General features: G+C 44.2%; 1 protein-coding gene across 2 annotated transcripts; it reads right to left on the bottom strand.

Annotated features, from left to right (window-relative positions):
• Positions 1-646: 646 nt before the first annotated feature.
• Positions 647-17,814, bottom strand: gnptab (N-acetylglucosamine-1-phosphate transferase subunits alpha and beta). Of its 2 annotated transcripts, XM_053641873.1 has the most exons (21): positions 14,425-17,813; positions 14,184-14,269; positions 13,436-13,555; positions 12,635-12,685; positions 11,876-12,072; positions 11,697-11,761; positions 11,412-11,546; positions 9,358-9,519; positions 9,072-9,251; positions 8,781-8,951; positions 8,573-8,696; positions 8,261-8,473; positions 7,223-8,160; positions 6,792-6,991; positions 6,413-6,632; positions 5,347-5,460; positions 5,153-5,238; positions 4,970-5,068; positions 4,700-4,867; positions 3,102-3,192; positions 647-1,771 (listed from the first exon to the last, which is right to left on the bottom strand). In XM_053641873.1, the coding sequence occupies exons 1-21, from the start codon at positions 14,554-14,556 to the stop codon at positions 1,706-1,708; spliced, it is 3,618 nt and encodes a 1,205-aa protein (XP_053497848.1). In that variant the 5' UTR covers positions 14,557-17,813; the 3' UTR covers positions 647-1,705. The 2 variants fall into 2 exon arrangements, with proteins under 2 accessions (XP_053497848.1, XP_053497846.1); XM_053641871.1 differs by having other exon boundaries at positions 8,261-8,696; positions 14,425-17,814.
• Positions 17,815-25,863: the final 8,049 nt, after the last annotated feature.

Genomic DNA, 25,863 nt, shown 5'->3' on the forward strand with positions numbered 1-25,863 from the left:
CTCTTGTACTCTCGAGGTCATTGTGAACCTCGGAACAGTTGAAATAAATAACATACAGATGCCAACCGAAACCAAGAAGAGGGGTCTGAGGCTCCCGTGAGAACATGACTCACGCCGTGCAGAACAGCAGCAGCAGACCACTGATGATGGACGGAGAGCCGCTGGAATACGTTACATGTTATTACTGAATACAGGAAATTTAATTTAAAAAATAAATCACACACACGCGCGCGCGCGCGCGGCAGCTTCGCAATCTGAATTTTACATTTTTACAACTTGGTGTTTTCACACATTCTGTACTTAAATACACTTTTGAACACTTTAGATTTTTATTTTTTGTAGTTCGGGGGGGGGGGGGGGAGGCGGGGCGGGGTAATAAAATAAATAAATAAATGGTACGCCAAACGTGGCTCACGGCTTCGTGACCATGCTGGAAATGAGGCCTCTGTCTGAAGTGATTAAACCCTGTCCGGAACATACCAAATCAAAGTTTCACCCCCCAACAAAAAAAACAAAACATTCCACTGATGATGATGATGATAATAATAATTATAATAATAATAATAATAATAAATGACCTGAACGTTTCCCAATAGCACCCCTTTGCTTATCTGAATATACATTTCATGCATGAATTGAAGACGTGTTGATGTAAATTACATTTTATTTCTGAACACAAGGAAATTTAACACACACACACACACACACACACACACACACACACACACAAATCACATTTTAAATGAAACAATAAAAAAAAAATAAACCCTCGCTTTGCCTGCAGTCCATTTTACACTTTTCCAACCGTTTTAACTCATTTAAATTTTTCTAAAAAAAAAAAAAAACAACAAAAAACCCTCACAGTATTTAGATCTGCATGGCTTGCGAGAGGACTCGGAGTGAACGGTCGACGAGTTTGAAATCATTTCCTACAGACTCCGCCGACTCTGTGAGAGCGAGGACCGAAGCTGGAGAGATTTCCTCACCGACCGTCTTCACCGCGGAAAAGTTCACATTACAAGTTTAAAATCATACTTTGGGGATGGGGGACGTGCTCGGACATCAGGGTAAAGGTTTAGACGGCCGTGCGAGGGTAGCCCAGAAGTCTGAAAACACAGACGGTCACAGGGAGACGCAGAGGACTACAGCACGGGAATCACCTCGAGTCCTCGCTAACACGCATCAGAAAGAACGCCATTTTATTTTTCTTAGGAAAAGAAGAAGAAAAAAAGACAGAGAGAGAGAGACGATGCATCGATGATTAGTTGTGATGATCCCTCACGTTTCACTTCTCGGTAGAAGAAGGCACTGGTATGCAGGATGACCAGACGGCTTCGGTTAAAAATAAAAAATAAAAATAAAAATAATAAATGCAGTGTGACATTAAAGATGTCGACAGTCTTCCACTGAGTTTAGACAGCAATCGCACAAAACGGAGTGTCTGAGGTGATCTCCACTCACACACACACACACACACACACACACACACACACACACACACACACACACACACACACCATCACATGGAGGAAGCATGCAACCGTCCTACTCAGTCATTCAGTTTGTCATCATAAACTTTGGTAAGAGATTTCTTCCTCCTCCTCCAGCAGGAAAAGAAAAAGAGAGAGTCTGCACGGTGTTAGTCCACATCCCTACACGAGGAGTGTGTCAGCCTCTCCGGCCAGGTTCGCTCTCTCTCTCGGCGTCACACACGTTCGGCCTGCTTGCTGACCCTGCGCCTGGGGAAGAGCCACCGCTTCAGCACGATCAGCTACAGAGAGGAGAAGAAAAATGATGCATTTGATTGCGTTAATTATCTTTAGTGTGGTTCAGTGAAAACTCAGTCGGATACAGTCAGGACCATAACTACATGGACATTGAAAAAAAAATTAATTTAACCTATATGGCATCACCAAACTGTTAGTTTCTTCTTTTATATTGCTTTTGCGTGTTTTTTACTGCAGCTTCTCCTCTTCAGGAGGTGAAATGCTGCTCAATTGGGTTTGTGAAGGTCTGGTGATGGACTTGTCCAGTCTAGAACCTTCCACTTTCCCCCCCTGATGAAGTCCTGTGTTGAGGTGGAAGTGTGTTTTGGATCGTTGTCTTACTGCATGATGAAGTTCCTCCTGATTAATTCGGACGCATTTCTCTGTAAACTGTCGACAAAATGTTCCTGTAAGCTTCTGAAATCATTCTGCTGCTCCGTCATGAGTTCATCATCTATAAAGACTAGTGAGAATGTTCCAGAAGCAGCCGTGACACTACCTCCACCATGTTTCACAGATGAGCTTGTACATTCTGGATCATGAGCAGATCATTTCCTTCTCTACACTTTGGCACTTTGGTAGCGGATAAACTCGGTTCTGTATTTCTTTGTGAATTCCAGTCTGGTTTTCTGGTTCTGACTGCTGATGAGAGGTTTGCATCTTGTTGTTTGGCCTCGATATTCCTGCTCTCGACGTCATCTTCGAACGGTGGATTGTGAAACCTTCACCCCTGCCCTGTGGAGGTCGTTGGTGATGTCACTGACTGATGTTTTTGGGTTTTTCTTCACAGCTCTCACAATGGTTGTGTCATCAGCAGCAAAAAAAAACAAATTAACCGGCCTTGCCACTACACTACTAGCCTTGGACTGTAGACTATAGAAGTTAACGTTCAAGAGAATTCTCTGAAATGGAAACGCTCTGTTGTGAGGTTCCTTAAAGAACATTTAAAACCCTAAAGAACGTTAAAACCCTTAAGACTTTTACACCCCCCCCCCCACTACTAAAGCTGCTACTGAATATTCTCGGACACCTTGTGTGCCCTTGCGGTCATCCGTCACCTTCATCTCTGTAGTAGGACCGAGTGCCTCGGTTCCTGTAAGCAGACCACTTGTGTATTTAACCTTTCCCCTGACCCAGAAGGGAGAAACACAACCCCCGATGCCCGATATCAAATCACAGCATGCTCTAACGTGCCTGGCACACGTCACTTCTTAAAAGTGCATCAGTAACCAGGAGCAGTGAGGTATATTTTTAGACTGGCTCTACATTGGGAAATGTAGACCACGTTTAAAGATTTTTTATTTATTTATTTATTTGACATGAAACAACACTGACCTGTTCCGCAAAGAAGGAGAGGACTGTGAAAACGACCAGCGTGACCAGTACGCAGTGAGTCCAGAACTTCAACTTGTTCCGATATATTCGCCTGGAAAACACAAACACGGCAACATCGTCACAAAACCGTGAAGATACGCGTCGCGCCGTCTAACTAGTGTTCATACGCTCACAAAAATTGAACGGCCGCGTACACGTGAAAAGAATCCCGATCATCACCGTTATGAGGTCTGGAAGTCACAAGACGACACGAACGAGGGTGAGGTCATGCAGAGCCCCAGTCAGGGACGACAGTAAAACGAGCTGACATCATCGGCACAAGGAAAGCCACCAGCTACTCATCACTGTCCTGTCCCCTGGGGGTGGGGGGGGGGGGGGATTACACGCTGGAAACTATGACCCTCAAACATCACCATTCATACGTGAAAATCCAGAAAGCTCTCCATTACAGTCAAACCGCCTCGGGAGCAGGTGATCTTGGGATCTGCTTGGCATCGTTTATGGACGCTAAACAAACGCCCGACCCCTGAGACTCGTGTTACACACACACGGACGCATAAAGCGTCATCCTAAAACTAATCCCTTCAGTTTAACGACACCAAAATGAAGTCGTCGAAGGAAAATAACGCCGAGTCTACATCTCTCAACAAAGAGAGTCGAAAGCGTGGCAGAGCAACACCTCGTTAAAGTGCGCCCACACGAATCTAAAAATACAACGCACACGCACAGCTCGTTCCCAGAATCCCTCGGCGTGTTGAAAGCCATCAGTCTGATGTCCCGGCGCGATGACAGGAACGACAATCCCGAACATCGGCGTGACAAACAGAGACGCTACAAATCACTGGAGCGCGCTTAAACTAGACGAGTTCTAGATCTTTCTGCACTTCCACTTCAATCTTCCACTTTAACACCCGGCACGTGCTTTCGCTTCAAATGATCCGGAACACACAGAAACGGGAAACTCTAGCCAAAGCATACACGGATCAAGAAACGAATATAAACAAACAAATCTAGAACAATACGACGAGATAATATCGGAATGACATCACCGCTTGCTGTTATGAGATTGTCATATCTTTTCTATATTTTATTTTTCTCTCCAAAATAAACTCCACTACTGACTGGAAGCAGCCGGTGTGATTTTGTACGTTCTTTTCCTTTCGTATTTAACCTTCATTTATCCTGGATCATTTGGTCAGGTCCGTCGCACAATCCCAGCGATTTCGACTGTAATCAAACATCACAAGGGGGTCTACGGTACACGTACGGTCACTCAAATAAGCACTGCGTATGAGCGTGGTGCGCAGAAAAACATCTCAAAATGCACAAACATCGATCCTTGAGGTGGAAGCGCTACAGCAGCAGAAGAGCACGCCGCGTTCCCGTTCTTTCAGCTCGCCACGCTGCGTATATACGCGTTACTATACCCGTACCGGGTGACGTTTTTATTACGAACGTCGGACATACTGTGGTTTTCCTGTGTCTGTTATTCCCTGCTGGTCATGATTGTTATATTATGTGCCTGGCTTATATTAAGGCGTGCTACGTTCTCGTAGCATCTCGTCTCATTGGTTAAACGCTCCTGCTGCGGCTCTCACCACTCCTGCAGCTCGGCCATGTGGAGGAAGCGGTTGCGGTACTCGCGTGGCAACTCGAACTGCGACGGCAGCGGGAACATGGACTCGTAGAAATCCTTCAGCACGGCTTTCACTGTGCCGGCGTCCTTATGGCTGTGGTCGATGTTGTCGTTCAAGCAGATGAACTTCCTACAGAGGAAAAGGAGGGGGTACGTATGGGGTAACGAATACGGCGCCTGTTAACGAATGTGATGTACACGCTGTAGAATGAGAAGCATTGGATACACCCACCTTGGGTTTTTCCTGATGTCATCCAGCTGGCCTACCACGTGTGACACGTTGGTTCGTACCATTTTAAAAGCAATCTCCTCCTCTCCCATGATCTCGAACCTAGGCGAAGAACAAACGGAGCGTCACAGAACAGCGATCGGTTATTTCTCCGTTATCATAAGGGATGCGACGTCGTGTCCCTACTTGTATTTGTTCTGGTCCTTGAAGGCTTTCTGAATCTTCTCTGCGATGGGCTTGCAGTGAATCACCAGACCTTTAGTAACTGGAGGCTGCACACAGGAAATCGAGAAACACACACACTTAAATAATGAGTTTTATTAGGACACGGGAGTGGCCGATAAAGAGAACGGTCGATGAGAAGAAGATGGTTCTCTCACCATGCCGGGGTCGTAGTAGGCCTCCTGGGTGGGGTTAACCGTGTGGAGCTCGGTCTGATTAGCGGGCAGAGTCTTTGAGCAGTTTATCAGCATCTGCTCCAAACCAGTAAGGTCCTGTTCCAAATCACACACACACAAGCTTTAGTCATAACTAGAGAGGCAAAAAATGTTGGATCAGCCATTGAAGGAGATAAAATTTTAAAAAATAAATAAAAAGACATCGGATTTCAGCTCCGGTAACAAACCGCAAAGATTGGAAGATATCTTTTTTTGGAACTGGGCATATTTACAAATACAGACATATATACATACACAAATATACAAGTGTATATATGTGTATATGTATACGGGTATATGTATGTGTTTATATATGTATAAGAGTACATGTGTATGTATGTGTGTAATGTAATATATATATATATATATATATATATATATATATATATATATATATATATATATATATATATATATATATATATGCATGTGTGTATGTATATATATTACATTACACACATACATACACATGTACTCTTATACATATATAAACACATACATGTATACATGTACATACACATATGTACACATACATATACCCGTATACATACGGGTGTGTGTGTGTGTGTGTATGTGTTTATATGCATGTATGTATATATACACACACATTTTTATACATATATACATACACACACACACTATATATATTTTATATTATATATATATATATATATATATATATATATATATATATATATATATATATATATATATATATATATATATATATACATATACATACACACACACGCTTGTTTTTCCTTTTGTTTGGCTTGATTTTATTATATTTATACTGTATACTGCATTATATTTATTATGGGATGTCGGCGTGCCAGGGCTTATCCACGGTCCTGTCCCGAGATCGATACGTGAACATGAGCGACGGATAAGATCTCTCTCCTAGTACCGTGTAACCCCGGCTTAATCCGTTAATCAAGCGTGATCTTGTGGAAGGAACGATTGTGGAGCGCATCAGTCACTCCTGTATGTTTGTGTTCCTGCGCGGTACCTGTAGGCTGAGCGGGAGCTCGTGGATGCGAGTCGCAAGCGTGCGGATTTCCCGGTCAGACAGCACCCCCGAGTGGTCGGTGTCGATCTCGTCGAAGACCTGCGACACGTCGAGCTGCTGCAGAGCGCTCATCAGAAAATAGAAATAAGAGAAGGCGAACTGCATGTCCTCGGAGTGGCGCACACGGTGGAAGGAAGTCTTATCGAACTCTTCAGGGAAGCTACGAGACGGAGAAAGAGAGCGGGGAGGGCAATCACAACGATAAATTAAAATCTCAAAAAAGAACACCATGTGACCAGACAAGTTTATATGAACGGTGTCTCGATCCACAGCACCACTGATCTCTGAAGCTGGAGCTGGAGCAGGGTGTGATTCTTACGTGTCCTGCAGCTCCTGCATTATGAGGCGGTCGATCATGTGCGGCATGTGCGCGGGCACTTTGCGAGACGTGAAACCAAATTTGCCGTTCAGGAGCTTGTTAACGTGGCGAAGAGAATCGGCAAAGGTGTCCTGCAATCTCCGTCCTGTTGCCGTGCCGTCGGTTTTGTACTTCAGCTCTCGCTCCAGCCGCTCCCCTTCCTGTGAAGTCCAGACAGCAGGACACGGTACAAGTTGACCTTTTGTGAACTTTACTTTAATACTGCTCCACCACACATGCTATAAAAATCGGTGTATATGAGGAAAAACTGATGCATGTATTCCTTCGCCGTTCTATTTACAGTGGAGCGATCCATTTAAAACAGGTTTATAATGAAGTTAAAAACCTTACGACAGTAATCTCTCTTTAATCGAAGCCAAACGATTACTCGCCTTGAGAAGGTCCTCGAAATATTTGCTCTTTTCCCACGGCAGGAAGCTCCGTTCGATCCCCGGGTAGTGTTGGAGCTTACGGCCCACACGCTGTACGACGTCGTCTTCCCCGTCTCCGTGGTGAAGCTGCTGCTCGGCGTGGTTCCCTACCAGTGACCCGAGCAGTCTGGAGGGAGGGAGTTTCTCCGTGCCCGTGGCTCGAGACTGCTCTTGGAGAGGCGCGCTGTCGATCTTAACCGGGACGGGAGAACCTCCGGCTTCTGGTTTATTCCCTGCTGCTTCCTGATTCTTAAACGCTCCGTTGTTTCCCTGTAGCTCAGAAAGCTTTCTCTGGAAAGCCTTCAGTAATTTAGCTTTGGTCAAATTGTAGCCTCTCTCGGTGATGTCCCCTAGTCGAATCTTCTCATCCAGCATCTGCAGCTCGTGCCTCACTTCCTCAGGCAGAAGAGATGTGTTCAGCACAGGCACCTCTACGACCGCGTCGAACCCTACAGGGGGCTTTTTTTGCACTCGAGGCCCTTGCTTCTCGACCGGGATGTCCGAGAACACAAACTCCGGTTCCAGGTTTGCCCTGGTGGGCTCAGGGTCGTTATTTTGGACCTCCGTTTTATTGGAAACCGTTTCTGACGTGTTCGGTTTAGGAAGCTTGCGAGTGTCCACTGCGAGAGTAAAGCTCATGGTGAAGTCCTGATCGCCCTGGAAGGTGAGGTTGTAGTGGATTTGGGTGGCGTTGTAGCCCTCCAGCAGGAGCAGGTGCACCGTTTTCCACTTGTTGGCGACGGACGTGTGGCGCACCACGGGGTTGTCGCTGACCAGTGCCTCTGAAACCCGATTGGCCAGAGACGAAAAGCTGAAGTACGGACGTAGCTCGCCTTGAGGCAAGGTGTAGAGCGTCTGGTTCCTCTGCAGAACAACGCGATGCAGCTTACTGAAGTGGTCTGACACACACACACACACACACACACACACACACACACACACAAATGAGATTCTGGTTCGTATAGCAATAAAACGTCTCGCTCTCTCGCGCACTCTGACCTGGTCCGCAGTCTCCCACGTCAAACCCGCAGGCCAGCACGTTGCACGCCTGGTCACAGAACTTATCGGCCAACCAAGAGTTGGCACAGCCGTGGTTGCAGAAAGACACCCCGCCCAGGCCTCCTAAACCACCAGCAAACTGCCATGGCTGTCCAGCTCCTCCCACCACTCCCCCAACAGCCCCGCCCCCAAAACGACTGCTGCCTGCTCCACCTGAAAAATAACTCTCGTTAGGTTTGGTTAAACAAAGCTTCTCGAAAAAGACCAAGAACCTGAGAGGAGAGAGGTTATAAAACAAGAGGGCGCGCTCACCTAGACAATCTCCACCGTCCCAGTCACAGGCAGAATTATTGCACGCCTTGTCGCAATAGCCATCTTTGATCCAGGAGCCTGGGCAGCCCTCAGCACAATTAGGAACAGGCCAGGTCAGGTACACCTGTGGAGATCATTTCACCTCCATCAAGCTTCCGCGTATACATTTGGAGTTTATACAAACAGTCGTTTCGGCAAACGCGCTGACCTTCTGGCCTTTCGAGTGGCTGTAGAAATCATCAGGCCACACGTCCTTGCCAAAGAGCACGTCATCGTTGAGGTAGATAAACTTCTGCGAGAGGCCTGGAATCCGATGGATGTGTGTTTCGATGGCTGGAGAGCTAAACGTTGGCAGATGGGACTGGTTCTGGAAGATCTCCTGGGAGGAAACACACACACACACACACAAATCTTCATCATCATCATCATCATCATCATCATGCTAATGTCTGGAAGAAAGTTCACTGTTAACAAAAACAAGTATACACCGTTCACAAACCTCATGGGTAACCACAGTAACGCGGGGGTTGTCCAGGTTTAGCCAGGAGGGGATCTGCCCATTGGTCACAATAAAGATATGTCGCACCCAAGGGGCGTGTCTCTCCACCGAGCGCAGCGAATAGCGCAGCTCCTCGTTGTCCTCGAAGCGGCTGGCAGACACGTCCTCGTCCCGCTTCGACTGGAGACACGGAGCACAAACAACGTCGCTGGTGCCACACTAAGACCACTATCTAATCATTACAGAGCGCCATCATTCTAACCCCCCCTCCACTTTGAGACGTTACCTGCGAGACAGCACTGAGGTCCCAGAACAGGTACGCGGGACTGACGGTGAGCTCTTTACCGTCCACGGTCAGGTTCTTCTTGGCCTGTTGTTGGAGATCTGCGAAGTCCTGAGCTGTGTTCAGGTGCAGGAGAGCGATGCTGGCCTCGGAGTACAGCTGAAGCTGGAGGACAATACACCACGTCACTATCTGGACATTAACGAGACGTATTAACAGACGAGACGAAACCACGGTTTGACGTTACGTTGTAGGTGGGGGACTGAATTCATCTCAGCCCGTGCTCTACGCTCCACAGTTGGAAGGAGAAATTCAAGACAAACGTATCGGAGTTGTCGCTTTCCCCACAATGCACTGCGGACTGAACAGTGCCTTTACTGACAGTCACCGTACTGACTTTGCGGGGTTTTTTTTGCACGGTCTATACGTAAAACATGCACTAACCAAACCACTGAACCAAACATGCAGTCCAAAACCAATCTGAACATCTTTCTACCAGCCTTATTCCTGCTTTTCTCCACCCCCTCCCCCTCCCCCTCCCCCTCCCCCCTCTTCAGGAATAGTTCAGGTGGATTAGTGGGCTCGTCTAACCGCCGGCACCAAATCGAGCTCCACTAATGATGAGCGCATTCGTGGGATCAGAGTGCTTTTATCACCTCTTATAATGTTATTACACACACGCCGCTGCTGGTGTCATTCTTCTACACATGCCTTATTAAATCCCTCATAGACAGAGTGGACCACACGAGGCCTCCGATCTATCAATAGCTTTTACACGGTAACGCTGTTTCCAGGAACTTTTACCCTGTCAAACAATGCACCGATCACGTGTGTTTGTGTGTGCGTTTAAATGAAGGCCAGAGCAGGAAACTCCTATATATCTCCAGTTCTGATAATAAATTCGTTTTCCAAGTCACGTTCCAATCTTTTGCTTTCTGTTACAGGATCTGAAATCGGACGTCTTTCCAACTTTATCCGATCCACCACTTCTTTTTTTTTTTTTTTTTTTTTGACATGTGGAGTTATTAACTGAGAATATTAAAGCGATTATGTCACTTGCTCTGTCACACAAATAGATCAGTCAGTGACAGAGGTCAAGGTAGTGCTTTCATCACCATTTCAGCCAGTCTAACACGCCCTATAGATAGACTCTTGCCTTTCAACACTCCACTCATCTCTCTCTCTCTCTCTCTCTCTCTCTCGCTACGACTGTACCGCTCTCGACCTCTCCAGCTCTTCATCTCCGTTTCAGCTGAAAGTGTTCGAGCCACACCCAAACATTACAAACCCTTACCCTGCCCTCATTACTGGAGACAGGAGAACCCCCCCCCGCCCTCCAACATCGCAGGATAATCATTCTTGTCGTCCAGTTTAAGAGAGACTGCTGAGAGACAAGAGGGTGAATGTAATGAAAACGAAATGATGGAACAGCATTCAAACATTCACGGGAACTGAAGACGGATGGACAAGGACGTCCGTAAGAGTTCGGAAATCTCATAAGAGGCATGGAAAGAGGCCGCGGGTTGAGCGAATGAGAAAGACAAAGACGGAACCAAGTCATGTTGCCCTTTCTCTGCGCGTGCGTGTGTGTGTGTGTGTGTGTGTGTGTGTGTGTGTTTGGGCGTCGTGCCATTCTAAACAGCTGCGTAAGGTAGAGTTACACACCCCGATAGAGAACCCACGACGCGACACGGCAACTCGAAGAAAATCTCCGACCGCATCCACGACGCGAGATCCGGTCCATGACGACGACCTTTTCTCAGGCACGAGCGACGCGACTCATTTCGCCTCCGATTTAAATCTAGACTGTAAATACCTCGACGCCCTCGTCTGGAGTCTCGGAGACGTAACTCAAAGAGCGTAGGAAAATAGTTCTTCCGTTTGTAATTACACTCAGTCCTAGTGACTAATAATAATAATAATAATAATAATAATCATAATAATCTTGGGTAGGGGTGACGCTGGACGTCGCTGGTGAAAAGCTCTGTGAAGCAGCAGCTGCATCGCGGCTCTCGTGTGACACCGTGTGGTCTCATCAGGGACGACCCCGTTCTCACCTGTTTGATTTTGCTCGTCAGCACAGACGGCAGTTTGACCCTCAGCTGCTCGGTGTCTTTGAAGGAGGACGGGAAGCCACTCAGGTAGGCCAGCGTCTGAACCCTCACCAGACCCGGAGCCTCTTTATCTGTCGTCTAGGAGGAAAGCAGCTGATGTTATCGTTAAAAACTTGAAAAACCGCACAGATCGTGTACTTATACGTATAATATCTATACGTATAAGTCTAAAATCTTGCAATCTTAATCGACGTGTTACATTTTTAAAGTGAAAGCAGCATTTCTCACCAGATACGCTCTGGAGACGGAGTGCTTCGGAAACTCCTTCGGGGCGTCCGAGTGAGCTTTATCCGCTAGCGAAACAAAAGCACGCAAAGTCTGAAGGAAACAAACGAGGATCTGGATTCCCACAGTGTGTGTGTGTGTGTGTGTGTGCATGCGTGTGTTGGTTTCTGAGCACCGCTGACCTTCACTCTGCGAGTGGAAGAGAAGCACAGACACACTGCTGGACGGCTGGAGAGGTTTGGCGGCCTGCAGGAGCTGCTTGGTGGAGGACAGCGCGCCGGATTTAGACGCCAGCTCCTTCACCGAGACGTTAGAGGACAACGCCGGGTCCAACACCAGAGCCGGACCCACGATGCAGTGCGACAGCAGGCACTCGGGCCTGCGAAAGCACGCGGCATCGCAGCGACGTCAAATAAGGCGCTCGAACCGCATCAGAGAACGAAACATTGCTCAGATTTTTATTTATTTACTTATTAAATCAGATCATAAACAAACAAACAAACAAACAAACAATCACTGCATACGATAAGATAAAAGATTATGGTGCGATCGATTGATTGATTGATTGATTTAGAAGTCCTGCCAAGTGGATGAGATCAACAGCACGCATTCTTTTAAAGCCTTAAACAATAACAAAGGATGTTCCTTTGTAAAAGAGAAAGAAAGAGAGAGATCAAGAGTTCAAATCTATTGCATCCTTTAGGTAAAGTTTGACCAAAAAGTAATTAAAACAGCGTGCCGGTCTGATCCGTTGCACATTTCTGCTGCGTTTCACACCACCCCACAGTTTCAGTGTGATGCATCTCAGAACAATGCAGTAGGAGGAAGAAAAGCTTGGTCGGTTGGCGTCCAAACAGGAAGCGGTCACATGCAAACAGTCAAACCGCGAACCCACTCACTCAAGCAGCACGCATTGCAAGAAGAGCTCCGAGTTGCCTCACCTTCCTTTGGGCGCCTCAGTGGTGTCGCTCGCGTTCTGCCCCAGCTTCTCTCTAAGTGAAAAGACAACACGTTAATATCTCGGTACAGGACGAACCTAAACACACGTAGCGGTTTAAGAAAGGCCTCCACGAGCCACCAGGACAGCCCTAAAATGTGTCCTGGGACGGAGAAAGACCGTTCTTTCTAAACATCTTCTCTCGGCTTGTCTAAAGTCTCCCAGAATTGTTCGGCTGGTGAGCGCGAAGGCCACGGCAAGTTAGATTTACGTTCGGACTCGGAAGCGTCCGTGACCCGGACGAGACGACTCCCGTCGGGACGGAAAGCGCTTTTTGGTTTGCACGTATTCTATCTACGGGGAGGAGCGACGGATCGAATGGCTTCGAGAGTGGAACGTCTCAGTTCGGGAACAGGAACAGCGACAGGGTTAAGACACGCTCGTACTTGCACAACCGCAACCGCGTGTTTCGTACACTAATAGCGTCCAAAGGTCTTAGTCCACTAACAAGACCTATTCCGATTCACGCCGCAATCGACTAAAGGTGGTGACTCATCATTTCCGACCTCAGAGCTGAAGAAAAAAGAAAAAAAAAAAGCTTGGAAGTCGTCTCCATTAAAACCTCGAGTTCAGCATGTGGCATTTAATCAACATGGCTGCTCAGGGAACAGGAACCACGGTACAAAACAGGAGCACGGGTTTAAGTCAAGCTTTCTTCCTCATGTCCTCTCAGGGAGTTTTCCCTTGCTTGCTCATGATTTCTGTAAAGAGAAAGAGAGAGAGAAAGAGAGAGAGAGAGCGAGACCTTAGCTTTCTCTGCTCCTCTTCCAGCTGTTGTTTCACGGTGTGTAGATCCTTCAGAAGATCAGCATCAGTACCGTTCACCCACGTGTACACCACGTCAATGGGCATGGGCAAACACAGCCTAGAGGACGAGAGACGACCAGAGCATAAAGCAACGCGCGTCTCTTTCCCAACCTGCGTTTCATCACACACATCATCTATTTGTACACTAGCTTAAGTTTTTCATAAGTATGTGCACCCCTGACCATCACATCACCGCTATATGCGCTTGTTGAACATCTCACTCCACTCTTCCGGGAAGGCTTTCCGTTAGATTTTGGGGCGTGGTCGTGGGGATTTGTGATCATTCAGCTACAAGAGCGTTAGTGAGGTTGAGGTCAGGCGCTGACGTCCGGAGGCTCCGGTTCAAGTGTTCATTGAGGTTGAGATCGGAGCTCGGAAGTGTTCTTCCGCTCCGATCTTAACACACCGTGTCTTCATGAAGCTCGCTTCGTGCACAAGCGCATGGTCATGCTCATGTTCATGTTCATGTTGGAACCGTTTTGGACCTTTTAGTTCCAGTGAATGGAAACTGTAACACTACAGCACACAAAGACATCCTATACAATTGTGTGTAACAGCTTGGGGGAAGAAAAACAGATGGGTGTGATGGTCATGGGGTGCACATACTTTTGGTCATATAGTGTGTATCCTGTAGGACTGACTGCTTGAGTGTTTAGTGAAGCAGTGAAGGTGGATGATCTGCTCACCTGGTCTGGAAGGATTTACCAGCCACATTGTCTCTGTAGGAATCAAACAGGACATGATACTGATCCCGACTCCACTCCAGCACCACCTGCGCGCGCACACACACACACACACACACACACACACACACACACACGTACATACACACACTTAATCCCTTTCACGTGCAGCCCTGAAGTGCACAATACAGAGAGTGTGTTTCTGTGTGATAATACAGTGTGTGGTTCTGATCAGAACACGAACCTCTCCGAACTGGAAGGCGGACACGATCATGAGCACGAGCCCGCCGAAACACAGGTACAGCCCGTAGCGGTGGGACAGACAGGTGTAGGTCTGCCGCTGCAGCAGCTTCAGCAACGAACCGACGATCGCCATGACTCCGCATCTCTCCCGCTGCTCGCCGCTAACCCCAACGCTCCGCCGCTCCTGCTACACCATCCGGCTCACTGCTTATCCGAATAAAGAGTCTGATTCACGCGGTCACCTGACAGTCTGCGGCTGTCCACCATATTACACACATGCACTTCCGTGTTGGTGATGACGAAACACCGGGTGCTAATAAATATTCAGCGAAGTCCCGCCCCCATGAGCTGGGATAAGCCAATAGGTTCACGCTCACCGAGGAGTCGCCAATCAGGCTAGCCAATGAGGATAGGATTTGAGTAAAAGGACCAATCCTGGTGCAGGGGGCGGGATTTACAGCACAAGTCGAAGAGACAAAAAAGCGCGCTGCTGCCCTCTATCGATCGCCTCCAAACCTGCAGCCACAATCATGTGAGCTTCTGTACGGGAACCCAGAGCACAGCTATTCCTCAGACAATCTTAAAAATATATACAACAGCAATTATAGTAATAATAATCATTTATATAAAAAAAACTACTATTATTATTATACTATACTATACTATTAATACTAATATTATACTTAACATCTTAGGAAGTTTTCCTCACCGCCGTCGCCACCGGCTTGCTGAATTGGGATAAACACATTTAAAATCTGTATCCCATGTTTATATATTTCTGTAAAGCTGGTTAGAGACAATGACCACTGCAAAAAACGCTGTACAAATAAATAATAAAATAACATAAAATAAAATAAATACTAACACTACGACTGTCGTGGAAAACAATCTTTCAAGCCTAAGTCAAAAAAAAACAAAACTTCAGAGACAGAGGGTTTGTAGATGACGAAACGTAAATAAACTTTACTGAAACAATAAAGTGAGACAGTCTGCAGAAAGTCTGAATTATACACACACAAACATGTCGTTATATACCTCTCTGAAGCAGTAAAATTATCCCTAGGCGGGGCTTTCACCATTTCTTTCTAGAAACAAACCAATCTCCATCGCCTTAACTAATACACACTTAGAATATAACTTGATCAACAAGTGTACTATGGGTTTAGATAATGCTTCCCACTAATAATTCTAACTGTTGTCTATACACACCAGATTATACCTTATTAACATATCCAAACATCTGTAAACTTTGTAGTTACACACATTGATTACGCTTTATATCCTATATAATTCTCTCCTCTGGGACGTACTAATTCCCACCTACCTCAAGAGAGTAATCTCACAATCCAGTCCCTTCTTCAACACTAACTAGTGATCAATGAATGATCACGTCAGCCATCTACCAACGACCAAATCCTGAGACCACTCTCATGGGGAGACCAGAAACAAACATCTCCTCTCCCATTGTCTAGAAAAGTGTCAAAGATTCTGTCTCCCTTTCCCTAACCATAAAAATCGAGACAGTGTTTGTAAGCGTGAGCATGCATTTGGTTCAGCACTTGCCCGTGGTTGTCACGGTTATGTAGAGTACAGAGTTCACTAAGCACATATAGCTGATACAAGTATAGACTGATAAACATGAATACAAAACAATTTTCTCAGCTTGATTGCAATGATAAATCAGACCGGGATCACTCTGTCTCTAATCACACTTGATTATATTTAAATGGAAAAAGTGGAAAGAGCAGAAAAATAACAAATCCATGACATCCTTTCTCAGGGGATGTCTTAACAATGTTTGTCTTCGACGCAGATACTTTGCGTATCGCAGGGGGTCTCCCTTGGGGAGAAGTCAAGCTAGTACTTACACCCAGGGCATGGTTCATCAAACTTCTTCTTCATCCTCACTTGAGGAACTGGAATCGGTTTCATCCCCCTGCAGCTGATCAGAGATCCCCTCTGGCTTACTGATTGTCTCATTCAGCTCTCGTTCAGGGCTGAAGAGTCAGTTGTGGAAAGGTTGTCCTGGAAGGGACGTCTGCTTTTGGGCCTCTTTCTCCTGCAGCAGGTGTATCAGGCTCATCAGAACCGCTCTCAGCAGTAGGGGCCGTTCATTCCTCTTGCTCTGTTGGTACAACCCCTGACTGAACGTCTTCTTTGCCATTGGTTCTCCACTACCTTCATTTAGACCCTCTCTCACGTCTTGGCTTGTTCTTTCTTCTGAGATGTCAGCCACTGGATCGTCCCCTTTTGATCCCCCGAGCTTCCTTTCTCCTAGGTCTTAATCTAGGTGCTCAATTTGTACGGCCCTTCCCTTCTGGGCTGGAACACCCCTAGGTACACCTGTTCTCCAGGAGTCACTGGACAAGGAACTTCTGTCTCCTCTCTCAGTCCCCAGCTCTGTTCCTGTGAATAGATAACTTCATACATCGCAGTTAGTTATCTCATATACGCTCTTAGTTCCATCTGTTACTCCAGCGGCAGTCCTTCATATGGACCTCTCAGATATGGCACAGACACGGGTCGACCCGTAAGCATCTCATGCGGTGTTAGATGCATATTTCTCAGTGTTAGCTTTAAAAGGTTTAGCTTTACCTTTTCCACTATTCCCTGTGACTGAGGTTGATAAACACATCGAAATTTTACTTTCTTCACAGTTACTCTAACACTGTTTTTTAAACAAAGGCGAAGCCATTGTCAGAGCTAATCTGAGACGTGTGCCAAATCTAGGAATTACCACTCTGGTCAAAAATGTAACCACTTTTCCTCCGGTTTGGTCTGTGGATGGTGTTGCCTCCCTCCATCTGTCTATCACCAAGTGCTTAACCGGCCCTTCTGGCATTGATATGTGCCCTATTGGTGCTGCTGTTCCCTTTCTGACATTGTTTGGAGAACAAATTTCACACTCTGCCTGCAAGTACACAGACCAGTACCCTTGCTGTTTTATCTTCGCCATAATTTCCCCTCGCGCACTGGTTAAATCCGTGCGCGTATGAAATTCATACAGTGAGAAGTGCAGTAGGTACAATCAGAATTTAATTACACTATTTGCTCGGTGCGTTAATGTGGCGTTCCGACGCTTTTACTAAAACCTCCTTGTTTTCAAACAGTTCCAAACAGCTGACACAATCCACGGGCATACGCAGTATCTATATATCAGCAATTCTACTCTTAACCAGTTCACGCTCTGTAGTGATGGCTTTTAATTCAGCCAAATGGGCAGAGCGGGGGTGCTCAATGTTTGTGACATTTCAGACACAGAATCTTTCAGATGCAACGTCTAAAAAGTTCGGCTCGAGGAAATATGAATTTCGGCTAGGCGATCGGGAGTGTTCTCAGTGACTGGCTCCACAGAATTATTTATGCAATACAACACTACACTTGGTGTGTTAGGCACACTAATAGGTTTAATGGTTCAATTTTGGGTGGCGCATAGAATAACCTCATATCCTGGTCTTTGTTGAGCTGTCATGTGTTGCATGTGGATATAATTCAGAACTGAAGTGACCTGGTGTGATGAGTGTAAGATCAATATGTGAGAGAGCAATTTTCCCAGTGATCTGCACTAAGAGAGCAGCTCCAGCCATGGCACGCAAACGTGCTGGCAATCCTTGTGCCACCAAATCCAACGTCTTCGATAAATAAGATAAAGACCTGCAAGCGCCCCTATACTCCTGAGCCGAGACCCCCGCAGACGCTCCCCTCCCTCAGCCACATATAAGAGAAAGTCTTTTTTTGTAGTTTGCCAGCAGGTGCAGAGCATAAGTCCATTCAATCTCAGGTTTTTCCGTACAACACCCAGATCTCAGGATTTTGTCAAGAACGAGCAATCAGTGATCCACTGAAGACCATAAACTTAACATTTGTTGCGGTAAGGGGCGGAGGATGACCCCAATCATGTCCGGTTGGCCTTATGAGCGTGCGAGGGAGTCTCTGACCAAAGAGGAGTAAACCACAGGGGAGTCCGCAGCCCCTGAGGGAGACGCACCCAGGCGTATTACTGGTCTTGGAATGTTAAGGGGAGTAACGGCCTTGAGCTCTCACATGCAGGCTCGCTGGCTGAACACAGGTCAACAACAGACAAATAATACTCATCATGTGGAATGGAAGAGGTCACAGTAGGGACATCATTCAGTAATGGAGTTACTGGGATGACTAGTTCATTCCATCCATCCATCTTCTACCGCTTACTCTTTTTCAGGGTCACGGGGAACCTGGAGTCTATCCCAGGGAGCATCGGGCACAAGGCGGGGTACACCCTGGAATGGGTGCCAGTCCATCGCAGGGCACAATCACATACACACTCACACACCCATTCATACACTACGGACACTTTAGACACGCCAATCAGCCTACCATGCATGTCTTTGTACTGGGGGAGGAAACCCCCGAAGCACGGGGAGAACATGCAAACTCCGCACACACAGGGCCACGGTGGGACTCGAAACCCCGGAGGTGTGAGGCGAACGTGCTAACCACTAAGCCACCCATGACTAGTTCATTGATTTTGCAAATTTTGTGTAAAATGCCATTCTCTTCCAGGCTTAGACATTGCTTACTGGGTGTGTTGTATAGCAGAACTGTTGGCACAATCACAGCTAGCTGTAATAATACTAGAATAATTGGGCATATCCCTTCCTCTTTTTCTGAGGACAGAGGGTATTGTTTACAGGACACAGGATGACTATACTTCACGTTAGTTTGATAACGGTGTCCATATTACCTGTTCTGTGTCATATATCAAGGAGGGAACTCTGGACTTTCTTTTCCCAGCAGCCACTGCACCATACTACATTACTGTCACATGGCCACCTGCACCTGTATCACGTTTTTTGTTTAACGAGCACTCCTATATATAGCCACTGTTTGTACTGCTTCCTCGTCTTACGTATTGTCTAACTTGACCTTTGTCCTTGTACAACGTTTTGCTTCATAGTTTATGTTCACCCTTAGCCACAGTATTCTGCCTGGTTGACTTAGTGTCTTTGTTTTGTTGTTTGTTTGTTTGTTTATTAAATGTTTGAAGATCTGTGCTTGCTTCCGTATCCATCTCTTCTGTAACGTGACATCCTGCTTCGACCTTATGTAGCCCATAATGTGCCAGGTATGTTAGCGAGGTCAGGATGAGGGATGCCACCATCACTGTCCGATTTAGAAACCGGAGACAAACAGCTGGGAACACACAACTGCAAAACCCATCATTAAATGTTCAATTTATGCATCAGATCAAGGCCTAGTAAATGAAAAGGTGAATAATTATCAGGCGATTTACTGTACGCGGATTTTGATAATGCAGAAAGCCATTCAAAATGAGGAGTTCCGTTTTAAACATATTAAGAGTTCTGATGTTTACAGAGCACTCAAATTGCTCGATATAAACAAATCACCAGGCCCTGATCGTGTGGAATCTGTGTTTTTGAATTTAGCAGCTGAAATTATTTCGTCTCCTTTAACTTATCTTTTCGTCTTTGATTTATTTATTCATTTTCATATGGTTCATTTACATGTGATTCATTTACGTATGATTCATTTACATGTGATTCATTTACGTTTGATTCATTACATGTGATTCATATTCAAGTGATACATTTTCATGTGATTCATTTACATGCGATTCATTTACGTATGATTCATTTACATGTGATTCATTTACGTTTGATTCATTACATGTGATTCATTTTCATGTGATTCATAGTCATGAGATTCCTTTACATGTGATTCATTTTCATGTGATTCATATTCAAGTGATACATTTTCATGTGATTCATTTACAAGTGATTCATTTACTAATTTGCTTCTCTTTAAATCCAGTTTTAGACTGTGATATTACAAAGATCTTTCCAGATTATTACTCGCTACACTGTATGAGATAACCTCAGTAAAACTGCCTGAATTCTATAATATAACTTGTTCACCATGTTAGGTTTAAATCCTCTACAAACAGATTCGCAATTAAATAACATTAACGAAATATCAAAAAGATAAGTTGGATGTAGACACTGGTGTTATACCAGAAATTTGGAAATCAGCTTTTGTTGATCCTTTATTAAAAGAGGGAAATCCCACTATATTAGATCATTACAGTCCAATCCCGAAGCTTTGTGTCCTATCAAAAATTTTAGAAAGCCTCATCAGTGAACCGTTGACATGTTATCAGATTGCAAAAGAATCTATTCTAGTAATCAATCAGAGTTTCATAAAAAAAAAAAAACCATATCACCACAACAGCCGTTTTGACAGTCTTAAACAACACTGCGTAATCTCTAGATAAAGGGGATTACTGCACTTCCCTTTTGAGCGATTTAACAAAGGCTTTCGACACAGTGGATCATGAAATACTGCTGCAGAGATTGAAGAATGTTGGGTTATCACACCATTTTAAAAATGATTTAAGTAAACTCAGAGAGGCTATTAAGTAAAGGTTAAATAAATATATAAAATTGCTCCTTCCACAGGTGATCGCGAATTCCCTGCGTTTCCTGTAATACTCGATTTAATCTCGCATCCATTCGCTTTTTTAATCTCAGTGCAATGTTCTTTACTCTAATCACCTCTCATAAAGGGGTCTCCTACTCTCATGTTTAGTTAATCTGTCAAAGAGTTCTAGTTCTAGTCAAAAACACAACCCCAAGCGGCAAAGATTCATTCTTATCCCTTCCTGAACTCCTTTCTTAATATCCTTCTGGTGAACAGGGAAAAAATCCTTTAGTCTACGACTATTTGTGATGTACACTAATCTAACATGTTAGTGAGTGATAATCCCAATAATACAGAACTAAAAAACAGAGTATATGAGGTTGAGATCATTATTCAGAACAACCTATTGTATTTTTTTTTTATTACTGTGTACAACAATAGTGTTTAGTTTAAAGGGTAGAAGTGCATGCACCCGTTTTCCCTTACTAATTTATAACATGTTACTCTTAACCCCCTGTACCACACTCAGAATATCACCCAGACCCTCCGACACATTTCAATTTTGTTCACTTTCTTTAAATATATCTAATTAGGAGTAATGCGTATATGTATTTAGCTTAGTCGAACATAAAATCTCTCATCCATGAGCTGTGTTTCGATTTAACACCAATTAGTCTCCTTCGCCGAGCGCCATTTGTGAAAGGCATAAAAAAAATTCCCTTTATAAATGTATCCATGTCATTTAAACCGTATTTGATCGTATTAAGTTGGTGTTACGTCTACTCGTGTCACGGACTCCATTTCCCATCCTGCACTGCGGCCTACAAACATGGCTGCCATGGACTGCAATTCCCAGATCTCACACCCCTGCATTAAATTCACAGCACAATCACGGCTACAGTATAAAGGGACTTTCAGTTGCTTTCCAGATTGTGCAGTATACGCTCCATTGCTCGTGTTTGTGACCATTTCACTGTATTATTTAAATATTGCGACTTGTGTTTCGTATACACTGTATTACATATCCGTAGCACACCGTACATCACACAACTACTTTATTCTATTCTATTCACCAGTCCACGGTTCAGAAAAGAAACAAATCACTCAAACTACACTGTTGCAAAGAGACTGTAATTGAATTAAACTAACAAACATGTCCCTGCAGTGAGACCCACATCAGCACAACAGGTCACATCAACAACAAAAGAAACCCCCATGCACCATGCAACGCTGCCCGATCCAGACACGTGTAATCCATGCAAAACCCGAATTCAACATTAACTATTCATCTCATTCTAATGTGAAGGACTCAGAGAACACATCTGCAATAGACATAAAATACATCTGAAAATAAGTGCAGACGAATATTACCATCAAACCTTAAATTCTTCATCGCTGGAAATAGACAGCGTTTAAAGAGAAATATGCAGCAAATTATTCATCACTGTGCAACAGGAATACAACACGCCGAAAGAACTTACACTGCTCGACTTAGTAAAACAGGAGTTACATTATTACTATTAGTATATTTTGCTTTGAGTTAGACAAAATCGAATCACTCTGCGTCTACTACTTTTATCTCTCATAGAACTATCCACATTTCAAAGGCTGCTCAAAGAGCAAACTGACTACACTGGAGCTAGAAGGATGTGTGTGAACGACAAAAGATTTTTTTTTTTTTTTTTTTTTTTAACTGTGTCAGTACGTGAAATTAGATTACACCGCGTAGTTGACGTTTACACGAATGAGCAGAAATGTAGTCATGCTTTTCTTTCCTATAGCACAAATGAAAAGCCCTCTCTAGATGAGCAGATTTGTCCGATTAAACTTCATCCTTCTTATCCACCGCTACAGTAAACTAAAGAGTAGATATTCAAATGACACTGCTAAATATGACTAGCATTAGCTACAAATAGTCCATCAACCGTATTAGCAGGCGTAACCTATACACGAGTCCACTATTGGTCATATCACAATTGAGAACATTCCCAAATTCATTGCTTTAGTAGAATTTAATTGTAAATGAAATGATAGTCACATTGAAATGTCCTTTGTACAGTGTTTGTTCAGTCTACACGTCCTCTAACACAGTCTTACCTGTTGAATTTGTCCAGACATGTTAAATGGGTACGGGATTTGAAATTATCAAGAGAATTTCCTCAACTTAAATTGTGTTTTAAAATCAATGAACGTAGAAATTTCAGTTTAAATGACGCACAATATTAAGTTGATGTTATTATCAACGCTATTATGTCAACACAACTCATCAGAATAATGTTTACAACTTCAAATACTGAATTAAATCAATGAATTAGAATTTTTATCTTGCAACCACACATTTAATTAAGTTGTGTTAATAGGTCCCTGAATTACTTTTTAGAGTGTAGAGCCTGCTCCATATGATATTTTACCATATTTTTTACCTTACAGATTCTACATTTCGCCTTTATTCTGTCCATGTTATTAAAATATATGTATTAAATGTATTTAAATGGAGAATGTTATCGCACGTGATTTGTCACACTCACATACACGTCAACATAACGTTGAGTTAGTGCATGAAGTGCGCGTGGCCGTGGAGTGTGGCGAAAAGATCATCCTATTACTCCGTCTTGTGTTAATTCACAAAAATAACTAAAACAGGAGACGACTCGTAGAGCCGACTCATTCACAAACGACACATCGCTAACACAACTTGGCCATGTATTCTATAATCTGGACTAAGACCTCCTTTTAGGCCTACAGAAAAATATTCCTTTTTATTTCTCTGCTCACGAGGCATAAAAAGAGAAACCCTGTATTATCACTTAATTTATGGGATATAAATGAAAGGTCCAAATGGACTCTCTCCTCTACATTCTGACCGTCTGATTCATTCATTTCTCAACAGAGGCTTAGAGGCAGTTTACACAACGACAGCGTTTTGGGGCCTGAAACGTTTTCAAAGTGCAAATTTCTATTCTTATTTTGTTTTTTAGTATTTTAAATGAACAAGCTTTGCTAACAGTTTTCTGACCTGGAGCACATCCATCCCTCCATCCATCCATCTTCAACCGCTTACTCCTTTTTAGGGTCGCGGGGGAACCTGGAGTCTATCCCAGGGAGCATCGGGCACAAGGCGGGGTACACCCTGGACAGGGTGCCAGTCCATTACAGGGCACAATCACACACACACTCACACACCCATTCATACACTACAGACACTTTGGACACGCCGATCAGCCTACCATGCATGTGTTTGGACTGGGGGAGGAAACCGGAGTACCCGGAGGAAACCCCCGCAGCACGGGGAGAACATGCAAACTCCTCACACACAGGGCCACGGTGGGAGTCGAACCCCCGACCCTGGAGGGGTGAACGTGCTGACCACTAAGCCACCGTGCGCCCGACCTGGAGCACAACAAAGGCTAAATATGGGACTGAAAACAGAATAATCCATCTCCACGATTAAAAAATAAAAATAAGCCGAAGCTATGCTTGACAAGCATGAGTTTTCACAATTCCTTATGACAGTGAATCATTTTCCAAGTCTAACTATCGAGATTCTAAGTAACTGGAGAAACTTTTCCGCCTTCAGTAAATCGTCATATAACCTACCCAGTCTCCCTTTCTGGATCATACAATCTGGGAATATTTTTATATAATACAGGTCTAGAAGTTCTAAGTGATTTACACAACGGGCAATTTGGCAGATGTCCAAAATATTTACAATGCCAAGTTCTTGGCTGCTCCACAATTTTTAAAACACCCACAGCAGTTATTGATACCAAAGTAATTATTATAATACAAAACAGTCCCACCGGATTCACACCCCACAGTCTGTACAAATGAGGTAATCACTCAAACCAGATTCACACATTCACTGAGAAAGCAGAAATATCTCACAAACTTCTGTGTTATCCAGCTCAATCTGAAGATCTCACACACACACACACACACACACACACACACACAATGTTGGGGTTTTTTTCCCTCCTTTTTTTCCTCATTCTTTCCATCACACAGATGCAGGCCTGCCCATGCATGTAAGAATACACACACACACACACACACACACACACACACACACACACACACACACACTGAGGCCTCCGAGCACCCACACACACACTGGTTCATGCAACACCCACATTCAGCACATATAAAATTCTCAAACATCAATTAGCACATTAAAACAGCAATCAGCACAATTAACCAGCAAACAGCACATATAACATTTAACAATACAAGATGTACACCCCAAGTTATTTCACACTTAAACACGCCTCTTGCGTGACCCCACTTAGGATTTCTTGGGCACAATACTTGGTTCTTTCTTAGAACGTCAAATCAACACTTGGTTCTTTCTTAGAACGTCACTTGGCTCTTTCTTAGAATGTCAAATCAACACTTGGTTCTTTCTTAGAACGTCAAATGAACACTTGGCTCTTTCTTAGAATGTCAAATCAACACTTGGTTCTCTTCCTAGAACGTCACAACAACTCAGCACTTCACTATGGAAAAACTACTAGTTACACACATTGATTACACTTTATAGTCTATACTACTACTGTTACTACTTCGACTACTATTACTACTATTACTACTAATACTACTATACTACTACTAATACTATTACTACTATAGTACTACTACTATTACTACTAATACTACTACGGCTACTACTACGGCTACTACTAATACTATTACTTCGAATACTAATACTACTAGTATTATTACCACTACTAATAATAATAATATTAATGCTACTACTACTGTTACTACTACTACTACTACTACTAATAATAATAATTATACTACTATTGCTACTGCTGCTACTACTACTACTACTATTACTACTACTGCTACTAATACCACTACTACTATTACTACTATTAGTACTACTAATACTACTATTAATAATAATAATAATAATGCTACTACTACTGCTGCTACTACTCATACTACTACTACTACTACTATTAGTACTACTAATACTACTACTACTGCTGCTACTACTAATACTACTACCACTACTACTACG

Source organism: Ictalurus furcatus, chromosome 14 (genome assembly GCF_023375685.1).
Source record: "Ictalurus furcatus strain D&B chromosome 14, Billie_1.0, whole genome shotgun sequence".
Lineage (NCBI taxonomy): Eukaryota > Metazoa > Chordata > Actinopteri > Siluriformes > Ictaluridae > Ictalurus > Ictalurus furcatus.

What these genes read in the sequence shown, in the direction of transcription:
- gnptab (XM_053641871.1), bottom strand. Translation starts at nt 14,556, where the DNA reads ATGGCGATCGTCGGTTCGTTGCTGAAGCTGCTGCAGCGGCAGACCTAC. An exon ending in CCGTCTCCAGAGCGTATCTG is followed by an intron (nt 11,547 to 11,696) that starts GTGAGAAATGCT and finishes CTTTCCTCCTAG; the next exon opens with ACGACAGATAAAGAGGCTCC. An exon ending in ATTTCGAGGACCTTCTCAAG is followed by an intron (nt 6,992 to 7,222) that starts GCGAGTAATCGT and finishes TGGACTTCACAG; the next exon opens with GAAGGGGAGCGGCTGGAGCG.